Here is a 20,086-nt window from a genome sequence, read left to right as displayed (position 1 = left end):
TGTTCTATATTATTGTTATTATGTTTTTTATAGAATCTTTTACAAATCTCGGTTTATCTTCTGTTAAGATTACGCGAAGAAAAAATACGCCTTTTCTTCGAAGACATCGTAATAACATTGAGAATTTCAATACACGTTTCAGAAATCCGAGAAAAAAAAATTTCGTCTAGACTAATAAGATATTTATATTATAAAGCCTCTAAAATATTCGTATCGAAGAAATAACATTCAAGCATTGGTAGAGCCTCTAACGTAAAAAAATATTTAAAAGAATCAAATACAAAAGCATAAAACGTTTCAACAAAAGCTAACATTTATTATTTATTACGATCATCGCGGTCTGAAAACAAACAGTTTGTCCTAGAAAATAGCCTGTATATAAAACAACAGAAAACTTAATCTTTTGAGGGATAATGTCGATATATGTATATATGTATGTGATCTTTTTGTTTGAATTTATGTCGTTTCGTATGCTCTCTTTTTGATCTCAAGAAATGCATCCCCAAAAAGGTTAAGACGCTATTCTGTCAAACCAAAGGAACTATCTTCAAATCTATGTATCGATCTATATATCTGTTACGAATTTCTCGTAAAACCAAAAATAAAGCTATGTAAGGTGCTAATTCATAGTTACTCACCTCGCTTCAACGTCGGCAGGTAGCCTAGCAAACATCCATTAAAGAACACAAAGGAACATCACGGACAAAATGATAAAGTAACGATCGAAAGTAAAGAAGAAGCAAAGTAAAAATGTTCGGGCCAATTTCGCGGAATTTAGCTACAAAAAAAAGGAGAGTGTATTCCATGCATAAGCCGTGGTACCATTAGCAGATCATCATTGGAGTCGCGCATCCGCTTCTTGCCGAGTTCGATGCTTGCTATACTGGCGCTCTGAAGTCCTCCGGGAACCGCAGTTGCCGGCACTCCTGACACTCCGCCAGCCAACGCGCCCATTCCCGCAACGTTCGTCGGCATAGTCGCCGTCTGCGTTTTCATTTTCAATTTTTTTTTTTTTTTTTTTTTTTTTTTCATGTTTCATTCAATTTTATTTCGTATCCGTGTTTTGCGTGTATTTTCGTGCGTGCGATTGACCGTTCAAATTTCCCCGTCAATCCATCATTTTTTCCCATTAAATGTATGCGAATACATATATTTTTTTTTTATTTCATTATATATACACATTTTTTTGCCCCATAGACAGGTTGCCATAGGTACGCCGAGCAGATTATTCGTCAGGGATGTTTCCACGTTCCGTATCGATCACGACCATCGTGCGGTTTCGATGATCATTCGGTATTATTTTCCGTTATTTTGGCGATAATCATCGTTATTGGTATTATCGTGATGTTCGTTGTACACGCAGTTCGTTTTGCCATCCGTTTCATCGTTGCATTCGGCGTTATATAAACGTGTGTACATGATTTAAGATTTTTGTTTTTCCCCCAGTTCGATTTCCAATTTTTGTTCGTGTCCCCGTGTTCGAGATTCCGGGCGCAGAGGGTTTTTGGTCGGCATAATTTCGCAGGCGTTAATTGGCAGGTAGCGAAGCGTACGAAGGTTTTTGTCAGCAAGCATGAAGAAGCATCGTCAGGCGGAAGAGGGCAAGATAAAAATCAAAAAAAGAAAAACAGACCAGTTGAGGCTAAAGGCAAGAAACGACAGAATCGCGTATATAATATACATATATATAAAAAATCCAAGTAGTTTAAGTTAAGACAGATCCCATATAACGTATAAATTTTCGTCGTATCATTTATGTGCATATATCTATATACAACTTACAATAAACTATATCGACCAAAAACTAAATATATATGTTACGGATAAGACGCGAAATGAGATGCGTACAAGTCGGATCTTCGCTAGACAGGATGCGAAATGTCCAACGAAAGATTCGCGTTTTGTCTACTCGGTTGTTGCGAAACAAGATCTACGCGAAAGAAACGTAAGTGCAAACAAGTGAAATCCTTTTAACCGTAGGTATAGGGTTCTCGTTGTCAACAGAAACAAACTCAAGGTGCATCCAAGTATCTTCAACGGTTCTTTCTTTTCACAAAAATATCTAACAAAACGGTCTGTTTTATTTCTAATCGTTAAAGATATAGAATCTAAATGGTTTCACTAATTACTGTCAAGCTGAATATCAACTACTGTATACCTGCTGTATTTCACGACACGCTTTTTTACGTACTGCCACGTACTGCGATACTACGCGTCTTGTTCCGCTGTAAATCTAGAAATTTGCAAGGATTAATTAGACAGCTCGAATTTCGTCTGGTTAAAACTTGATTCGCTAAAATTTCGCGTCTTGTCCGTAACATGTACGATACATGTAGACGGTAAAGGGTAACCAAAGTTTCCTTTACGCGTGCGTGTACTACGCGTTGTGCACATACAGCCGCAGCCACGTGTGTTTTGTGGCGCGACACACGTAAAACGACACGTAAATTAATGTGCCACGCATGCAGACGCGACACGCTTCTCGGGTTGCTCTCACGAGGTACGCGGTGTCGAGGCTGATGTAATTGCCTCGCATCCGTCTTTCCGCGATTCGATCGGCCATTCTTTCCCGTGATCTCGTTTTTCACCGTGGAAACATCGACAGAGAAACCCGTGGAGAAAGAGTGTCGGGTCGCGATTGTGCGCCAGCAACCACGTTTTTGATCCAATAAACGCAGTTAAAAAGAAAATAACGTTGCGAATGTACAAACTGGTCGGAGAAAATAACCGAGATCGCGCGGTTTTCATGTGAAACTGCGTTTACACGGACCGAAACGCGGTCGAATCCTGCTGAAACACGTTGAAAAAAAGAAAAACGAGAAGATCAACGAAAATATATGGCAAAAGGACGTGTTCCTAAAAGAAAGACAATCAACATTTTCAAAATGGACAATGTGCGATAATCATATTAACAGTAATAACAAATGGTAATAGAGATTCTGTCGGATCGATAATAGAACCGATAGGCGTGCGTCGGCTGCTCGTCGGCAAATATCTGCGAAATAATGGCAATGAACGTCCGTGTGTACTCCGATCAGACGTCTAAAATGGAAGAAATTGGCGTGTTCTGGTAATTGAAAATAAAGTATCCAGAGAAGAGAAGACGGACGAGGAGTCGGGAAAGGTAACAATGAAATATATAGAGCAGCGGTGTGAAATACGGGGAGCAAAAGACGAAAGAATATAACCGGAGAATTCCATTTGATCGTCCATCGGGATATCGACTGGCGTTTCTGACTCCGGCAACACCTGCAATAATCGGCCAGCTATCTGTCGAAATTTATTAGTTTCGCCGTGATATCCTCTCGTTTCATCCTCCGTTGTGTCCACTTCTTTTTCTTTCTTTGCCCATCGAGAGACAAAGAATTTCGATGGAAGAAATAAGAAAAATACGAATCGGATACATGTTTCACGCACGAGGCAAACCGATCGAGTTCACCGGTTATCATCGAGGTTATCGCTCGATTTTTCAAACATTTGCAAGATAAATTGATTTTCCTCGAGTCGATCAGTTTGCCTTTTATACGTATATAGAATATATCGATAAAACAGGAGAAAAGGAACGAACTGAAAAGAAAAAGGCGTCTCCTTGGAAACGTTTTGTTAATCCCTGAAAAATTCATTAAAAGACATATAGCGTTTAATTAAGTAATATCAGGCTGCACAGGCTTCCGGTTGGCATTGTTTCGACGTTCCGCTGGTTTCGTCGCTGGCATCCCTTCTTCGTAGATGACGTCGTTTTAGCGATATGTATCAAAATGTGTAGGCGAATGTAAGTAGGTGTAGGTGCGTGTCACATGTGCGTGCATATCGTGTGTAACATCTTGTATGTACGAATCGAAATTGCTGGGTAAAAATTCTTACTATCGGCTGGACCACCGTATTCCTACGTACGTACATCGTAGCCTCGCGACCGATCCGTACTCTCTTTTCTGTAGGTGGTATCAGATATCAAAGAGGACATGTTTCGTGTCGTATAATGTGACAAACATTCAGAGATCATGGCATAGCAATTCCGAAGAGTGCATTTCGAACAGATGCATTAGATTTGATTAGACGATGTTTGGCGGTTGTCGATCGTGTGGATGATGATGCGCCTGTGAGAACTCCAGATTAATCGATCTAATGGAATATCGACATACAGCGAGAGAATGAATACTCGAAACAAATCGACGAATCAAAGGAGCGGGCGATTAAATCGGTTTATTTGACAAATTTGCCTCGCTCACCGAACGCCATTGGCTCTTTCAGTAGTAATTCTAATCCGAACAATCAAGCGTTTGCGATTCATTTTTACTCCATTTCATATTTTGCTATTTCAGGGGAAATCTATGCAATATCCTACACGAGTCAGAAAGGTTTCAAGCTGTTACAAAGTCGAACGATAATTCCACGTTACGTCAAATTACCAACGTCGTTTATTCTTGTTAAATTGTGACTCTACAAATGTACGTATATCGCTTTCTGGATTTTTTTTACACATATCGTTTTCAAGCATTTTGACTTTATTTTATAAATCTTGGAACCTTAATCGTACGATGTTGCACATATTTCCCCTATTACGAAAAAAAGAAGAGCACGTTAACGGAAGAGATATTCAGAGACGCAGAGGCATTAATACGAAATTTCGCCGTCTTGGTGAAATTGCAAATTTCAAATTGCTGGTCAAAATGGCGTGCGTACATCGGTGTACAAGCTCGAGGCAAATTTTCGAACAAAATTTTCCTTACTCCGTAGGTACGCGGTATGCACCCTTGGGAAATTGAAAACCACTTTTAGAGAATGAGACTTCCCTGCCAACAAGCTGGTCTGCCGCAATCATCCACGTGAGACTTTTCTTCCATTGTGTTCCGGGTGTGGCTGCAGGTCTTCCGCGCGACGTCGCTGAAAATGTCTTTCTCGCATTCTCTCGTTTCTCTTTTTATCGTTCTTTTTTCTTTCGTCTTTTTCCTTTTTCACGTTCTTTCTCCTCTTTTGTCTTTGCCAGTTTTTCTGACTTTTCCCTCACTACTTCTTTTTTTTTTTTTTTATCTGCGTTCATTCTCTGTCTTTCGGCCCATGGACAATTTTAGTCCCCCGAAAACAAATTCGCGAACGATCGGACAGCAAAATATCTCTTCTTCGACCGTCGTTCGAGACACGTATGCGCTTTCCCATTTGCTATCTTCGGCTTACTTGCTTTCTCTTAAACGAACTTACTATTTATCCCTCTCCCCCTCCTCCGTCTCTCGAATCAACCGACGCACCCAGGCGAATTTTTGCGAATTCCAGATCAAAGATTTCTCTAACAGCGATCTGGCTTTCGATCGCGTTAGTACGTAAGCTTTCATTCTGTAAAAGTATTTTTATCGAAATTTTGATCCTACTATCGCGTTGAAAACAACGGCGAATTTGACCACGATTTCATGATTTTTCGCCAGTGTACGTCGTGTATATTATCTTTTCGTTGACCGTCCCTCGACTTGTACGATATTCTCGACAAAACTATCAAAAATTGTTCAATTTATCGGGAAATTCGCGCCAGTAGACGAGACGTAAACGTCAGAAATATTTATTTTTAATCGCGTGAAATTACATCGAGGTAATAGGTAGAATTTTCAATTTTCACAAATAGTCGAGGGAAGATGGCGAGTTTCGACTAGTCGGCCGAGCAACGTTCCACTAACGATCTAGTTTGTTTCGTTTGTAATTACACGAACGCGAAGGTAATCTACGAAGTCGGTCGAGTGCAAACGTGAACGAAGACAGAAGATCCGAGAAACACACTCCCTTTCGCCTTGGCCCACACACACCTCCCAACAAACCCAGATGATCGAGTTTGAGACTTTCAGACCTATTGCAAATTCGTATATTCTATATTTTGCTTTTACGTACGTGCCTATATCTTTATCTTTTACTTTTATACGATTACTGTACATTTTGTAAAAAATTTCAATCTTTTTATTTTTTTTATTTTTTTAGGCTCGACGACTCTCAGTGTAGCGTTTTTGTGTGGGGCAGCAAAACAGCAGCGAGGGTTGATAGCCGGGGTTCGTGCAGCACAGCTTGTCAGCAGAGTGGTGTACGTGTCATTCATGAAAGACATGTCACTTTAACTACTACTTCTTATTTACAAGATCGTGATCACGCTCCATTTCGACGTTTGCCGGTTGAAATTTTGGTCGAGCGTAATCACACGTCAGGGAGCTATCGTAATAATTATAGTGCTTATTAGTATGACATTCCGAGCTGATACATCTACTGTGGATGGAAATAATCGATCAAAAGAAGAATCGTATACGTAATAATCGTAAAAGATAATGCATTATGTTAGAATAGATAGAAATGGAGCGGTCACGTGTGGCTGCGGAAACATCTTGTACTTATTGCGACCTAGGCACCGAAACAGGTGATTGGTGTATTGCAACTAGTTCTTTGCACCTGGATAGCTGCGATAGGCTGCTAGAAAGAGAGAAATAGAACAGTGGTGTTTTTGGTGATGTTAAACAAGAATTCTGCCTCGTGTACTACTCACTACACGCTACGAGAACGGCTTGAACATCATACAAGGAATAACGTATAGAAAATTGGACGAACACAAAAGCGACAAACAATGAGGTGGAAAGAACGTAGGACCGGTGTATGATCGATAGGATAGCGTGAATCGGAGTGAGAAAACGCGAGAGAACAAAAAAGAAAAGAACGAAGGGAAAAGAGAATAATCGGAGGTAGAAAGAAGATGGAAAGAAAAGTGGAGAAGAGATATATAGACCGTGAACGAGTGAATCGGAGAACGGAAGAAATAGAAAATAAAGATATCGAGGAGGAGTAACGGGTGTACAATATGAGAGAAACTAATATAATATACATTTCAACGATAACCGTATCGAGTTTGACGTTTCGTTTCTGCTTCCTTGCTCTTTTACATTCGTAATCGTTCGACCGAGAAATAGTACTATCGATCGACGTAAGTTGTAGTTTTTGAGAACGAAAATACCAATTGTTTGCCACGTTGCTACCGATAAACCTGTATAATTCGTGCTCGACGACACACTGCTCGATACGGTTATCGCGTTAATTAGAGCACTGCGCAACTATTGGCCAATTTTACTTGTGTTTCGGTAATCTGTCTCGCGTGCGACAGTGCTAAACACAGAGGAATATATGTATATATATACGTATCGTTGTAATAATATGTATATATATAGATATAGATAGATGGATAGGTAGATAGAGAGTTCGATACGTGTGTAGTGGCGTATATATATATATAAGAGTACGTAAGAGGGACTACTGCGTTCAAGGGGGAAGCCCGATGTATATACTCGACGTAGATTGGCGAAAAGCAGCGCAGCAACGAAAGCTCCTTTTGACGCAAACCCAGGAAACTGAAAGAGGATGACAGTACACGTGAAAGATCGAAAACAGAGAATAGATAGAGATAAAGAGAGATAAAGAGAGAAATGTGGGGGGGGGGAAGAGATAGAAGAGGGAAGAAGAGTTCGATGTTCGGACAAGTAGGATATGCGTGCACTTCGAGTCTTTTGTTCTTCGACAACCACGTAACTTCCGTTTTTCCCGCCCTCCAGGGCTCCGTTCGAAACACCTCTGTACAGTCGCCTTTCGATCGTTAGACGAACGATACGTGGTGTAACAAATCTAAAGAATATTTCCTTCCGTCTTTCCGTTTTCAATTCATTTCATCACCGGTCAACGTTAACCTTTACGTTCGATTACAGTCGAACACTGCCGTACAGGAGATTCGTTACTACGGGGCTCTACTACTTTAACTTGCGCGCGATAAAAATTTATTTTCCTTCGAGAAGAATCGACAACGAGGCAACGATACACAGAGTATCTTATCTAAATTGGAAATATAAGAAAGATAAAAGAAAAAGATGACTGAGACGAGTTTACATCGTATCGAGAATAAGTCGAGAATCGAACAACGTTCTTTTTCTTCAAACATTGACGTTCCTTTGACAATGAATTATGCAACGAAAAGGTTAAGTCGCCCGGAGATTGAAAATTTCGAAACAATATCTTTCGTTTGACGCGATCGGAAATTTTCGATTGTCCGCATGCAAAACGATTCTCCCCGTCGGTAGGCGTGCCAATTAAAGCCACGTATATACACACGTAACGGCCAGACTTTCACCACCACCGCATCTTTTTCGCGAAGCTCAGCCCAGATTCAAACAGACAACAGCAGACCGGCTGATAACCAGTTTCCAGCGAGGACGAAGAGAGACAAAAATAATAAAAAAAGACACGTGTACAAGACATCCGCACATGAAGCACACGCCACATGGAACTGAAAGAAAGAGAAACAGAGAGGCGAGAAGAGAGTTAGAGTAAAGAAAGAGTGTGAATCATGGAAGAGAGAATCGATCGGATCCGTTAACACCCGCACGATCTTCGATCCATCCATTCGGATCGTTTCGATATTTTTTGAGCAACAAGATATTTTTTGTAATTTTTTATTAGCACCGTCAAATCCATCGAAACGACGAGTTTCGTGACACTTCTTCGACTTCTTTTGCCAAAATTAATCGCATCAAAGTACGATTGTGCGTCTCAAAAGTGTAAGTCTCGAAAATATAGCTTAAAAGGAATTTCGACTTTTTACGTAATTCTCTTAGCAGCTGTCGCGCGAGTGTTAACTCGAATAGGTCGCCTGACAGAGGGATTCGTTTAAAAAATTCACTTTAGGAACGATTCGTTAGTAGGACGAGCAAGAATGGAGACAAGATCGCGATTAGTTTCGCGTTAGAGGAACCGCGACTCCTGGGAGACGTTTCTGCCACTACAGTAGTTGTCTCCTCCGTCGATTCTTTATCCACCCGTCTGCTCCGTATCTGTCTGACTCATTCGTTTAATGACGACAGCGAGGCTTTTGTCGCCTGGTCATCGCGGAGGTGGCGGGTGCTGCGGGGACAAAGATTCGAAGGGATCTCGAACCAACTAGGGAGGCTTATCGGATATTAGGTTGAAAAGGTTTCCTCCCCATGTAGACGGATTAAAGGAAAGAAACCAAAGTCTTGGTATATCGGAACGTTCTCAGTGATTCGAATGCCAAGTTACAGAGGTGTAAGTAAAAGGGGTCAAGGTGGAATTGAAAACCAAAACGGAAAACAAAGAGGTATCTGGAACTGATGATAAAAAGTAAACGAAGGCTTTTGGGAATGTAAAGGAAGAAAATGACTAGAAATAGATAGAATGACGGATGAAAGAAAATTAGAAACAAACGATGGAAAAGAGAAAATTAGCGATGACAGAAAGATTAATAGAAACGAAGAGAGAAAGAGGCAAAGACAGACAGACAGAGAAAGAGAGAGAGAGAGAAAGAGAGAGAGAGAGAAAGAGAGAGAGAGAGAATGCATTACCGCAATGCTAGCCCGAGATTGTGCGGCCTTAATGTGGGCTTGAAGGTGCAGAGGGGGGTGGAAATAGCGGCAGGGGTCCCGATTGCATCGGCCCTTGACAGCGTCCATGCAGACCGTCACAGAGCCGTCCTCGTTCGCCTGCACCGTCTCGAGGGGGTGCGCAAACCGGCACTCCGTCTCGCCGCGTTTGCACGCCCCGCGTTGAAACTCGCGACATACCTACAGCAAGAGCGAACACGCATGGCATGGCACTCTATCTATGTGGCCAAAGGGGTTTGAGGGGCTTGGGGTTGGGGCGCAAAACCGGGGGCAGCTCCAGGAACAGTTGGGTGAGGCGATAAACTGGTCTATCTGTACCTGTATTGCTTCTCTTTGGAAATACTATATCGTGAGTCTGTAATACGATTAGGTGGCTTGGAAATGTTTGAATACGTTGCTTGTAAGTGTACTATGAGTATATAATGCGTTTGGCACGTTCGCATATATTTCAATAATACGTTTGGACACGTTCGTGTATGTGTGCTTATGTCGAGTTTTTACCTTTGAAACGTAGAGATGGATCGTGGGTGGTCTTTGGATTTAGGAGCTGATCTTGGGAATGGCGAAGCAATGACAAACGTTTACAGAATGGATGAAATTTTTAGAAACGTCGCTGATTTCCGCTTGGTTTCCGAAGGTCCCGTTGATATTGTCGATGCCAGAAGGGTCTTTGATTCGTTAGCGAATATGCGTGTCGCGAAGGAAAGAGGTTAGATACGCAGCAAGACGAATGGTATGCTTTAAACAAATGTCGATACTGGAGCTTCGATTCACTGGAAATATCAACCGTGAATGGATAGCTTCGCGGTATCTTGCAATTTTATAAAATGAAGGATTTCCCAAAACACGAAACTCCGAAACCAACATTTCATTGATAATTGTTATGGAAAACACGAGTCGGCGTGACAATAGACAAAAAGCTACGAAGGTAAAATTTATTTGACAACCTGGGACACGCAACCGATCTTCGACTAACTATCGCTAAATCGATGACCATGTGAAACATTATTTGTCAAGCAATTGGAATGCAACGTAGGAACACGGAGTAATATACAGAGTATGAAAAGGAGAATGCAGAGAGGAGGATATCGTGTGGAACAGCGGAAGGAAATAGACGAAGACGAAAATACCAGTATGGAAAGAATGTACGGCTGTGAAAGTGAAGTAGTGAAAAGAAGAAGATACGTGTACGGTGATGGCAAGAGGATCGGATGATGCGAAAGAGCGCCCCATTTTTGGACGTACGGGCTTGTTCTGGAAGGCGAAAAAACAGCCTACCTTACTTTTTGTTTGGTTCTTCGTCTATTGCTTCTGGCCGTTAGTACGGTAGCCCGATCTACTGACTTCGCTACGATACATTTCGCAACTACGATATCCATGACGTGCTTTCACAATTCCTTTTCTCAATGTTATCTACGAATGTGCTATCTACGAAACCAATTAAATTCTCCAATTATTACGATAAACTTGATCAAAGCCGCGTTCTACGTCACAAATCTTACACGATTTATCATACTATACCAAAGTTATTCGAGTTGATTATATAATTGCAACAAATTTTATTTGAATTTTCTGAGATGATCGAACGCGATGCGTCAGAGAGCGAGACATATCAACGCCCAGAACGACGAGAGAGAAAAACAGGAAACATCTAATCACTACTCTCTACGTTGGAACTAAATACCGTGTTGAATATTGTCAAATAGGCATCGCTCACTGGTTTCAGTGTACCCTCGCCCCGCCCAATAAGGTCAGAGGACACGGAAAATTGGACGGCTATGTTTCGAGAAGGTGAACTAAAAAAATTATGGGAGTGTGGGCGTGGGTGTATGACGGTGGGGTTACTTTGGTCGGTGGTGGTGTGGTGTAGTATGACGGATGTCTCGACGGATGCATCCGAGTTTTCAGTGTTCTATCAATCGGGTTAATTCGCACATATGTTAGAGGATTCCTTGCGCATGCATCATCTACTATTTCCGGCCGTTTGTCTTCCGTGTTGCAATGCACGCCGTTTTGAAAAAATATATAGTCAGATGAACCTTTGGTAATATTTCACCGCGATTTATACGCCAGTCGCACGAAGAAGTGCCAGTAACGAGAAACAATGAAACGGAAGAAGAAAAAGAGAAAAATTGAAATAAAGCTAGAGATAAAACGCTTGTTTCAAATGGCTTTTAATTTTCCAGTTGTCGTTTTTATCCGTTATCGTATCCTTTTAGTCTGGTGCGTTGATCACATCGCCAAATTTTAAGAACCTATTTGTTTTCGAAGTATACGAAAATTAATTTTATATACAAAAGTTACGTTTTCTACGTACGAATCGAAATAACGAATATTTTACTCGGTGAAATGTAACAAAAGCGGAAAATTTAATTTTTTGCCTTAATATAAATAAATAACAAATTCGACGAATTACCAGAATTAATTTCTTCGACACGAGCGTAGAATACCGAATACTGCGAATTTAAATACGAAATGTGAATTCGATATTTTACATGGAACTTTTTGCTCACTTTCGCTAAAACATTGTTAGATACATTTTCCGTATGGAAATTCTAACGAATCTAATTGCAAGCCAATACCGATATTCTTATTGATATGCGATCTCTAGATACAATTTCAACGAATATAAATCGTGCTTACACGCTTAGAAGTTTCTTTCAACGTTAGTATGTAAATGTTATTAAATCGTAAGCATCCTGTCGCGGGTTCGCAGTAGAGTAGGTACGTGATTAGTCAGACGGCGCGACGTTTCTACTTTTCTAGATAACTTGAAATTGTTATTCCTCGTCTATCGTATTCGTAATTTTCGTATTCTTTGAAAATACTTCGACATTACGAAATAGCTTACTTCTTAAAAAATCAAAAATAAGTTTTACCGGGGCTATAGAAAGATATTGATAACGCGATAGTAGTGTTAAATATCACTACGTAATACGCTAGTTTCGAAATGATCCTTTCCTCTGTAATTTTTCTTTTCGGTATGTATCAGCGAAGAAGACAAAATGTAAAATCATACGGAATGCAAATTAACGTCGAAAATTTATCGACTAACGCAATTAACACGATCAATCGTGTATCTTCTCCGTCGACTATATATTTTTCACGGTGCATCGCGAACTCACCTAGCATTCCGTAGACCCATGCAAGTCGGTATGTTTTATTTAGCCGTAGAACGTATACGCACAACGTCCAGGGTTGGATTAATGCGGCAACCAACAATCTGCATCGTTTCTTTATCGTGTGTGTTAGAAGGTAAGACAGCAAGCGTGTGTGAGTGTAAACATGCACCACGAGACACAATACTCAAATGTTCGGTCCATTTCGTACGTTCGTTTGTTCTTGGAACTCGCGACTTGCCGACAGCTCGCGCTCTTCATCGGAAGTGAAAAGGCGAGATCTCGACACGGGTTTAAGCCTGGGAGCTCGTTAAGGAACGCACGCACGGAAATCGAACGATTAACGAGACACACACACACACGTACACAGGCGATACACGAATCGCATAGAACGATATCAAATATATCAAACACATAGATATGTTATGAATATAAATATAAATACATAAAGATACGAATACGAATACAAATATACGTATGTACAAACATACGAATATACGAACAAATATACACGGAGAGAGAGAGAGAGAGAGAGAGAGAGAGAGAGACAGACAGACAGACAGACAGAGAGAGAGAGGGAGAGACAGACAGACAGATAGGAAAAGGGAGTGAAAGACAAAGAAAGATTCGTACGAGAGAATATGAAAGAAGAGAAGAGAAAGAAAGAGAGAGACAGACAGACAGACAGACAAACAGACAGACAAAGAAATATTCGTACGAGAGAGTATGAAAGAAGAAAAGAGAAAGAAAGAGAGAGAAAGAGAGAGAGAGAGAGATTGTGAAAGAGAACAGGCACGATGAACCCTTCCTTTAATTTTATTATCTTACTAACGTTGATTAGACGCGTGTATATTAGGTATGTGCATTTGCAGCCATCAGAAGCTATATAAACATACATGTATTATTTGAGAAACTTAGAGAAAAAGTACAAGTAACAAAATCTCTAATTCCAAACGTTTCAATATAAAAATTTGAATGCTTCTAAATATTAAAGCACATTGCTATACGTACTAAAGGCTCGAAAAATTCAGAACAAAATCCGCTTGATCGATAGTTCTCAATTGTTAATCTCTGCGGAGATTAGTACTTTCGCATTAGCATCTCCGAAATGGTTGAGAAATCATTAACCTATCTCGTTTCTGAGAAGAGAAGGCGAAAGAAATGCGCTTGTACCACTTTTCCACTGAACCCTCCATTTATCATCAGCTATATCTTAGGTCTTCCGTTGGTGTTGATAGCTACATGCTCGACTTCGTCTCTTTTCCTGTTTAAAGTCGCACGTACGTACAATACGAACAAGTAAATCAAGCAAGTGGACCCAGCGTCGTTTTGAAAATAACGAGAATCGATCGCCGTTCCCAAAATTTGACCACAGAAAGAATGAAACGTGTTCGCAGCGATCTGTGCGTTCGATAGAACACGGGACAGAGTATTTACTCTCGCAAAGAATGCCTCGCGAGACGGGAACACATGATCAGACACACGAAGAGGACGAAATATAGATACAGAAAGAAAGAAAGCGAAAGAGGGAATAATACCATAGAGTACATTGATATGCGTAGCCGCGCTCTCTGATTACCACGTTTCCGGCACGTTCGCGTCGGAAACATGGACTGCTTTACGGGACGCGTAATCGCTGCTGTGTGTGCTCGTGTGTGCTCTAGTTAGTCCATCGCGATCTGTACGCACCGACGAAATCGGATTCACGAACACGGTTAATCGAATTACGAAGCGCTATGTTCTCTGTTCGTCGATGCTGAGGACTTCCGGTGCCCATGAACGCGTTTATTCCGTATTCTTCGCCGTTCCGTTTTCGATCCACGATTAAGGTACATATATATATAACATTTTTAAATATATATATATATATACCCAGCTTTTGTAATTAGCACAAATAAGAGAAAAAAGAAACGATGGAACGAAAGTATAAAGAAAAGAAAAAAAAGAAAAAGAAAACGAAGACAAAAAAAAAGGAGAAAAATGAGAAATAAGAAGAAGTTAAAAGTTACATTACTGTCCGCTTAAGCACACACACAAAATCGAACATAACGGCGTGGAAATGAGGACGATGACTGCGTTTTATTGAAATTGTCACGTGTATGCATGTATCGTGAATGTTCACCGTGCTTGTACGTGTGCATATATATATGTATGTATATGTATGTGCGTGTGTGTGTGTATATATATATATATATTTTTTACGCTTGTTCGTCGTCGTTGTGTCTATGTGTACGTGTTCTTGCGGATAGATGCATATAAAAATGTCAAAAAACTTGCATGCGATCGTATACATAATGTAAAAGCACCTCCTCCTAGCTGTAAAAGTAAACACATAAGTCGCAGTTCAACGTTCAACAATTAATAGAATTAGTAAAAAACTAGATAGTGTGTGTATGTATGTTGACTTAAAAAAAGGAAGAAAAGGAAGACAACGATAAATATAAATATAAATCTGGCGCTGTAAAAATCAGTTACAGACAAGTATGTATACGTGTATATATATAAATATAAATAAATATATATAGATTTAAACAAAAAAAATATATATATATCCTTTTGGTTGCCAAAAGAAATTTGTATATACTGCTGAAGATATACATATGTATATATATATACACACACACACACACACACATACAAATATATATATATATATATATGTCAAAAGACACAAGGAAAAATTAGAAGAAGCTGTAAAGAGCATTAGCTTAGTGCAGTTATGATACAATTACGCCAACGTCGCGGCGATCGATGCTTTGCCAACGATAGTTTCGGTGCTTCGCGTGTTCATGCGGAAACGAATCGCTTCACTGGATGAAAACTTGAAAAAATTAACTTTTCAACACGAGTCCCCTTTAGAATTGCACTTTGTGAAATGAAACGCGACAGAGCAAGGTTTCGCATTGAGAAAGCATCGTCGCGCCAGCAGCTCTGGGCTAGCTAACAGAAGTAAAAACAAGTAAATGCGTGTATTCGCTACAGAAAGAAAGAATCAAAATTAATACTGTTAATAAATACAAGAGAGAAAAATGATAAACATGGGTAACGAACATGGGAAATTAATCTGGTAAATTAGGGCAATGTTTATCGAAAGAAAGATAGTTATCGATTAAATTCGATTTTCGTTCGAACGAATAGAAAAATATAAATAGAATAAAACAACGATACCGATTTAAAAGAGTAAGATAAATAGAAACAGAGGGACCATTATATTATATCTAAGTGCCGGCCTGTGTATGAAAAGAAGTCTCACATAAGTAATATGTAGTATAATAGTAACAAAATTATTACGAGGTTACGGTATTACATCGTAGGATCGTTCGCTATATATCGTGAACGTGGCGCAAATAGTAAGTTCAAGATCGTAAAGTATAACATCGATGCAAATTATACATGAACAGGTAAAAAGAAAGGAGAACGAAAACGAACAGCCAAATAAAAGGAAACGAATTAATTGACATCACTACGCTTCATTCAACTATATTGTCATTGCACTACTGTGTACGATTAGAAGAAATAAATAATGTCATCGTTTCTGCTTTCTACGGCGTTTGATTCCCTGATTGGTCAAGCTTCTTATACTAAAGTATCATTATTTCTTTCTTTTTTTTTTTTTACTGAAATTTTATTTAATCCTTTCATAGCGTAATAAAATAACACGAAATTCAACGAATTTTTTTTGTTAAGAAATATTTACGTGGTAAACGCAACTAACTTGTGACGCTTGAAAATTTGCATACAATAAAGAGAAAAAATAAATAGGAGGATAAAAGTAACGTTACACGTTATCAAAAGTGAATACGTAAACTTTATGGTACTGTAACTGTCCTAAATCTTTTTCTCGTCTCTCGTTCTATACTGTGAAAAGATTAAACATCTGTTAACTAGTGATTTTCCACTTCTCCGCATAATTAAAAGATAACAAGACCTCGGCCAATCAAGGTTAGAGATTAATTAACGTATCTAAATAGCAAAAATCCAAACATATGTTCATATCGAATATTAATAACATTATATATGGATATATGTATATACTATATATGCACATATATGTATATACATATATATATATATAAACAGGCAGCAGGCAGTTATATAATTTGAAAAGACCATCAACGATGTAACGTCCGGGAAAATATGTATATCTTCTTTTTTCATTTCTTTTATTCTTTTTCTCATATGGATGTGAAAAAAAGGTTAGAGGGTTGGAGGTCGAGGAACTTCGAGATTATTCAGACGGGATCGAGTTGAGAGAGAAATAGAGAGAGAGAGAGAGATAGAGATAGAGAGAGAGAGAGAAAGAGAGAGAGAGACAAAGAGAGAGAGTGAGAGAGAGAGAGAGAAAGAGAATGAAATTGGGCGTGATTCGGTTTCGTTCGTCGTTAATAACAAGAGTTATCGGAAATTTTTCAGCGTGACCTGTGTGCGAAAATTTCTACCCGATTGGTAGTAGCCTGTGGCGTTGGCTTTTCACAGAACGATTGCGATCGAAAAGAAAAAAAGTACGAAAAGAGACGACCAAAAAAAAAAAAAAGGAAAAAAATATATTAAATAAAAATACAGAAATAATGAAATTCTAATAATAATAGAACAATAGAAAAACGTAGATCACTTTTACGATATGCAGAGACTATTTGTTCTTGCAAGCGGCATGTATGCACTACAGAAATGTCTATAATTCTTCGAAGAGGAAAAGAAACAAAAGGTAGTACAGTTCTTAGCATACTTGGCATATATTCGATCGACTAAAAGAGCAAAAGGCACATTACATTAAGGTGAAAATAAAAATATATATATATATGTAATACATGTATGTAATACTTGAAAAATGGAAAAAAACTGGAAAAAGAAGAGATTTTTAATCGTAGAAAATAAAGAAACGTATAATAAGAAAACCGAAAAAATATCGTAAGTAAGACACAAAAAGCACACAAACTTTCGATACTTGTCTTTTTTTTTTTTTTTTTCTTTCCTTTTACTTATCGTATCTTTCTTGTCGTAGAGAGAACTTAAAAAAAAAAAAAGATTCAATAAACAGTCTGTGCATTGTTTTTTTCAATTTCAATTATATTTCTTTTATTTGAATTCATTCGTCAATAAATTTCATTGTTGACCCGAACTGAGTGCAAGTCATTCGAGCGGTTTACATCACAAATAGATATATCGTTTACGATATACTAATTATCATCATTAATCATACGTTACCAAATATTATAATAATTATAATTATTACCGTTAAAGACCAATTTGTTGGTTAGCTGATAAAGTCGATCGATAATAGTTTCCGAATTCTATTTGCAATAATTGTTGTTTAATTAACGATATTACATATTCCATAATAATTCATAATATTCCTTTTTTCCGTATTCTTTTTTCTTTTTCGTTCGTACTTAATCGTAAGGTCCTAATATCATTACTTTAGACGAGGGAGAGAGGACAGTACAAAAACTTGAAACAAGTATTTTCTTGGACATACGGAATAATTGTGGAAGGTACTAGGAGAAGGTCAAACATTACGAAATGTCATACGAAAATTGAATAAAAAAGAAAAAAAAAGAGAAACAAAAAAGTCTCGATAAATCACGTCGTACTCACGCGTAAACAACGCGTATAAAAAGAAAAGACACTTTTATAAATCCCAGGCTGGAAATTTCGTTAAAAAGATGATAAAATCTCAAATTAACGTATCGTTGGATCAATCGATACAGCTATGAAAAAAAAGTATCAAAAATTCAACGAGAAATAATCGAATATGCCACAAAGAGGTGGAATGTATCGAACTAAGCGCAGTTTATTCTCAGCTCTCGTTCTCCTCGATACAAAACACAATCAGTTAATTTGTTAACCTACCTACTATGTACACGTGTTACTATGCGCGTCTGCGTGGCTGGCGCATAAAAACGTATTCTGTATACGTATGTAAGTGCATAGACTCTTTAAAGCGTTGTTAAAATACCACTTTGGAAATACGTGCAACGATCTTCGATGTTTCTCTAAGGAAAATGTAAAAATTCGTACGACGAAAGTTTCGTTATTTTACCTACATTGTAAACCATCCGTTTTACACGATTTATATCTTGTTAAAGAAAAAGGAGCGCTACATAATAACCTTGGAACAGTTTTTAATTATTCGAATGGCGACGAATGATTTTTATTTGAGTCGCGTAATCGTTCGATTCGACGGAACATGTAATATCTAACGTATCGTTTAAGTTTTGCTTTTGGAGAATATTCTCTTCCTCGTGTCGCCTGTTCGTTACTCCCGCGATATCGTTTACCGTTCATCGATTAATCTTCTCTTTATTAAACATCGCGTGCATGTAACAGGTACGTACTTTTGTTTATCTTGTCGTCGTTGGTAAACTTCAACGAATACCCGTCTTCGTCAACTTCATTTATTAACCGCAAATATCCAACTGAGAAGTTTCTCAGTACTTTGTTAAAATAATGTTGCCAAATACTCTCGGTGTTTATAATTACTCGAACGACAGTAAATCAGAACTCTCTTTCTGCTTAAGTTAAAGATTTTATTTTTGAAAATTCTTAATTTTCAGAATTTTTCTTCGAATAATGTTTATATACAAATATATAGCTACATATTTCGAGAGTCGTTTGAACAATCGCTAACCATCGATTTTTCTTCTTCCTCTCTGTTTTTGCAGGAAAACAAAGAGAATAGAGCGGCAGAGAGAGAGAGAGAAACAGCAGAGATTTCTGTAGCTGTCCATTTGCGCACGAGTTGGTCTCGTTACCGGTCCAATACACGGAAAACGTATTAAATTCGCTTTCTACGAAGAGCAGTTTCTTGTTCCGGAGAAAAAACGGAGAGGGAAGCTCCATTTCACAAACGATCCGCGAGAGTTTCGCGCGCCGATACTCTACCAGCCCCCAAGCCGCCCCTTTGCTCGCCGATTTTATTCATTTTCTCTGCGATACCGCCGCGTGAAACTTGCTAATTCCGCGAAAGCCATCGGGTGAAAGAAACGATACAGGCTCCGGGAAAATCTATAAACTCGAACATTATAAAACTTATAACAAGACAAACGCTTACCAATTTTTTTCGACGCTTATGTACACGCGCGCGCATACGTTAAGTAACGTTATCGTCCCTTTACTTTTTACACGCGTTCCTTAGCAAGAGATTGGAACATTCGCGAGTCTTAATTCAATCCGTCGTTATCTGTCGTTATCGTTTCGAGGGATGAAAATACCTACACCGTACCTCGTAGACGTTGCTTCAAAGACACGATGCAATTTTATGGGTTTGTCTCGACGAACTATGGACTATACGGTTCTTGTTAGAGTTTATCTCTCTGCTGATGTTTGTGACAGCTGGTGGGCAGAACGAGGAGGGATCGCATTTGAAATTGTGAAATTGGTTATGTTTCTTAATTTTTCATCGTCGTTCTACTTGCCCATGCTTCCGTACTGTTTTATTTTACTTTGTTTTCGATCGACTGTTCTCGAAGAGATTCATCGAAGATCGTTGCATATTTCACTACAGTATCTTACAACTTACTCTCCTCTCTAATAATAATAGTAATTATCATCACGTTCTTTTTA

The 20,086-nt window shown here is 38.8% G+C and overlaps 1 protein-coding gene across 16 annotated transcripts in view; it reads right to left on the bottom strand.

The window, feature by feature from the left end:
* LOC132906381 (protein muscleblind) overlaps positions 1-20,086 on the bottom strand; it is a 408,430-nt gene that overhangs the window by 28,018 nt on the left and 360,326 nt on the right. For 8 of the 16 annotated variants that reach the window (XR_009657977.1, XM_060958516.1, XM_060958510.1 and 5 more), the window contains 2 exons: positions 9,366-9,584; positions 823-984 (listed from right to left, as the gene is read on the bottom strand). The exons of 6 other annotated variants lie outside the window; for them this stretch is intronic. Coding sequence is in view for 9 of the 10 variants with exons in the window: in XM_060958516.1 (XP_060814499.1) it covers positions 823-984; positions 9,366-9,584 (381 nt within the window). In the remaining variant the exon portion in view is untranslated. The remainder of the gene's footprint in view (positions 1-822; positions 985-9,365; positions 9,585-20,086) is intronic. 2 more of the 16 variants (XM_060958513.1, XM_060958515.1) reach the window with 2 other exon arrangements.

This window comes from Bombus pascuorum, chromosome 4 (assembly GCF_905332965.1).
Source record: "Bombus pascuorum chromosome 4, iyBomPasc1.1, whole genome shotgun sequence".
In the NCBI taxonomy this organism is placed as follows: Eukaryota; Metazoa; Arthropoda; class Insecta; order Hymenoptera; family Apidae; genus Bombus; species Bombus pascuorum.
This window is presented reverse-complemented; position numbering and strand designations above follow the sequence as displayed.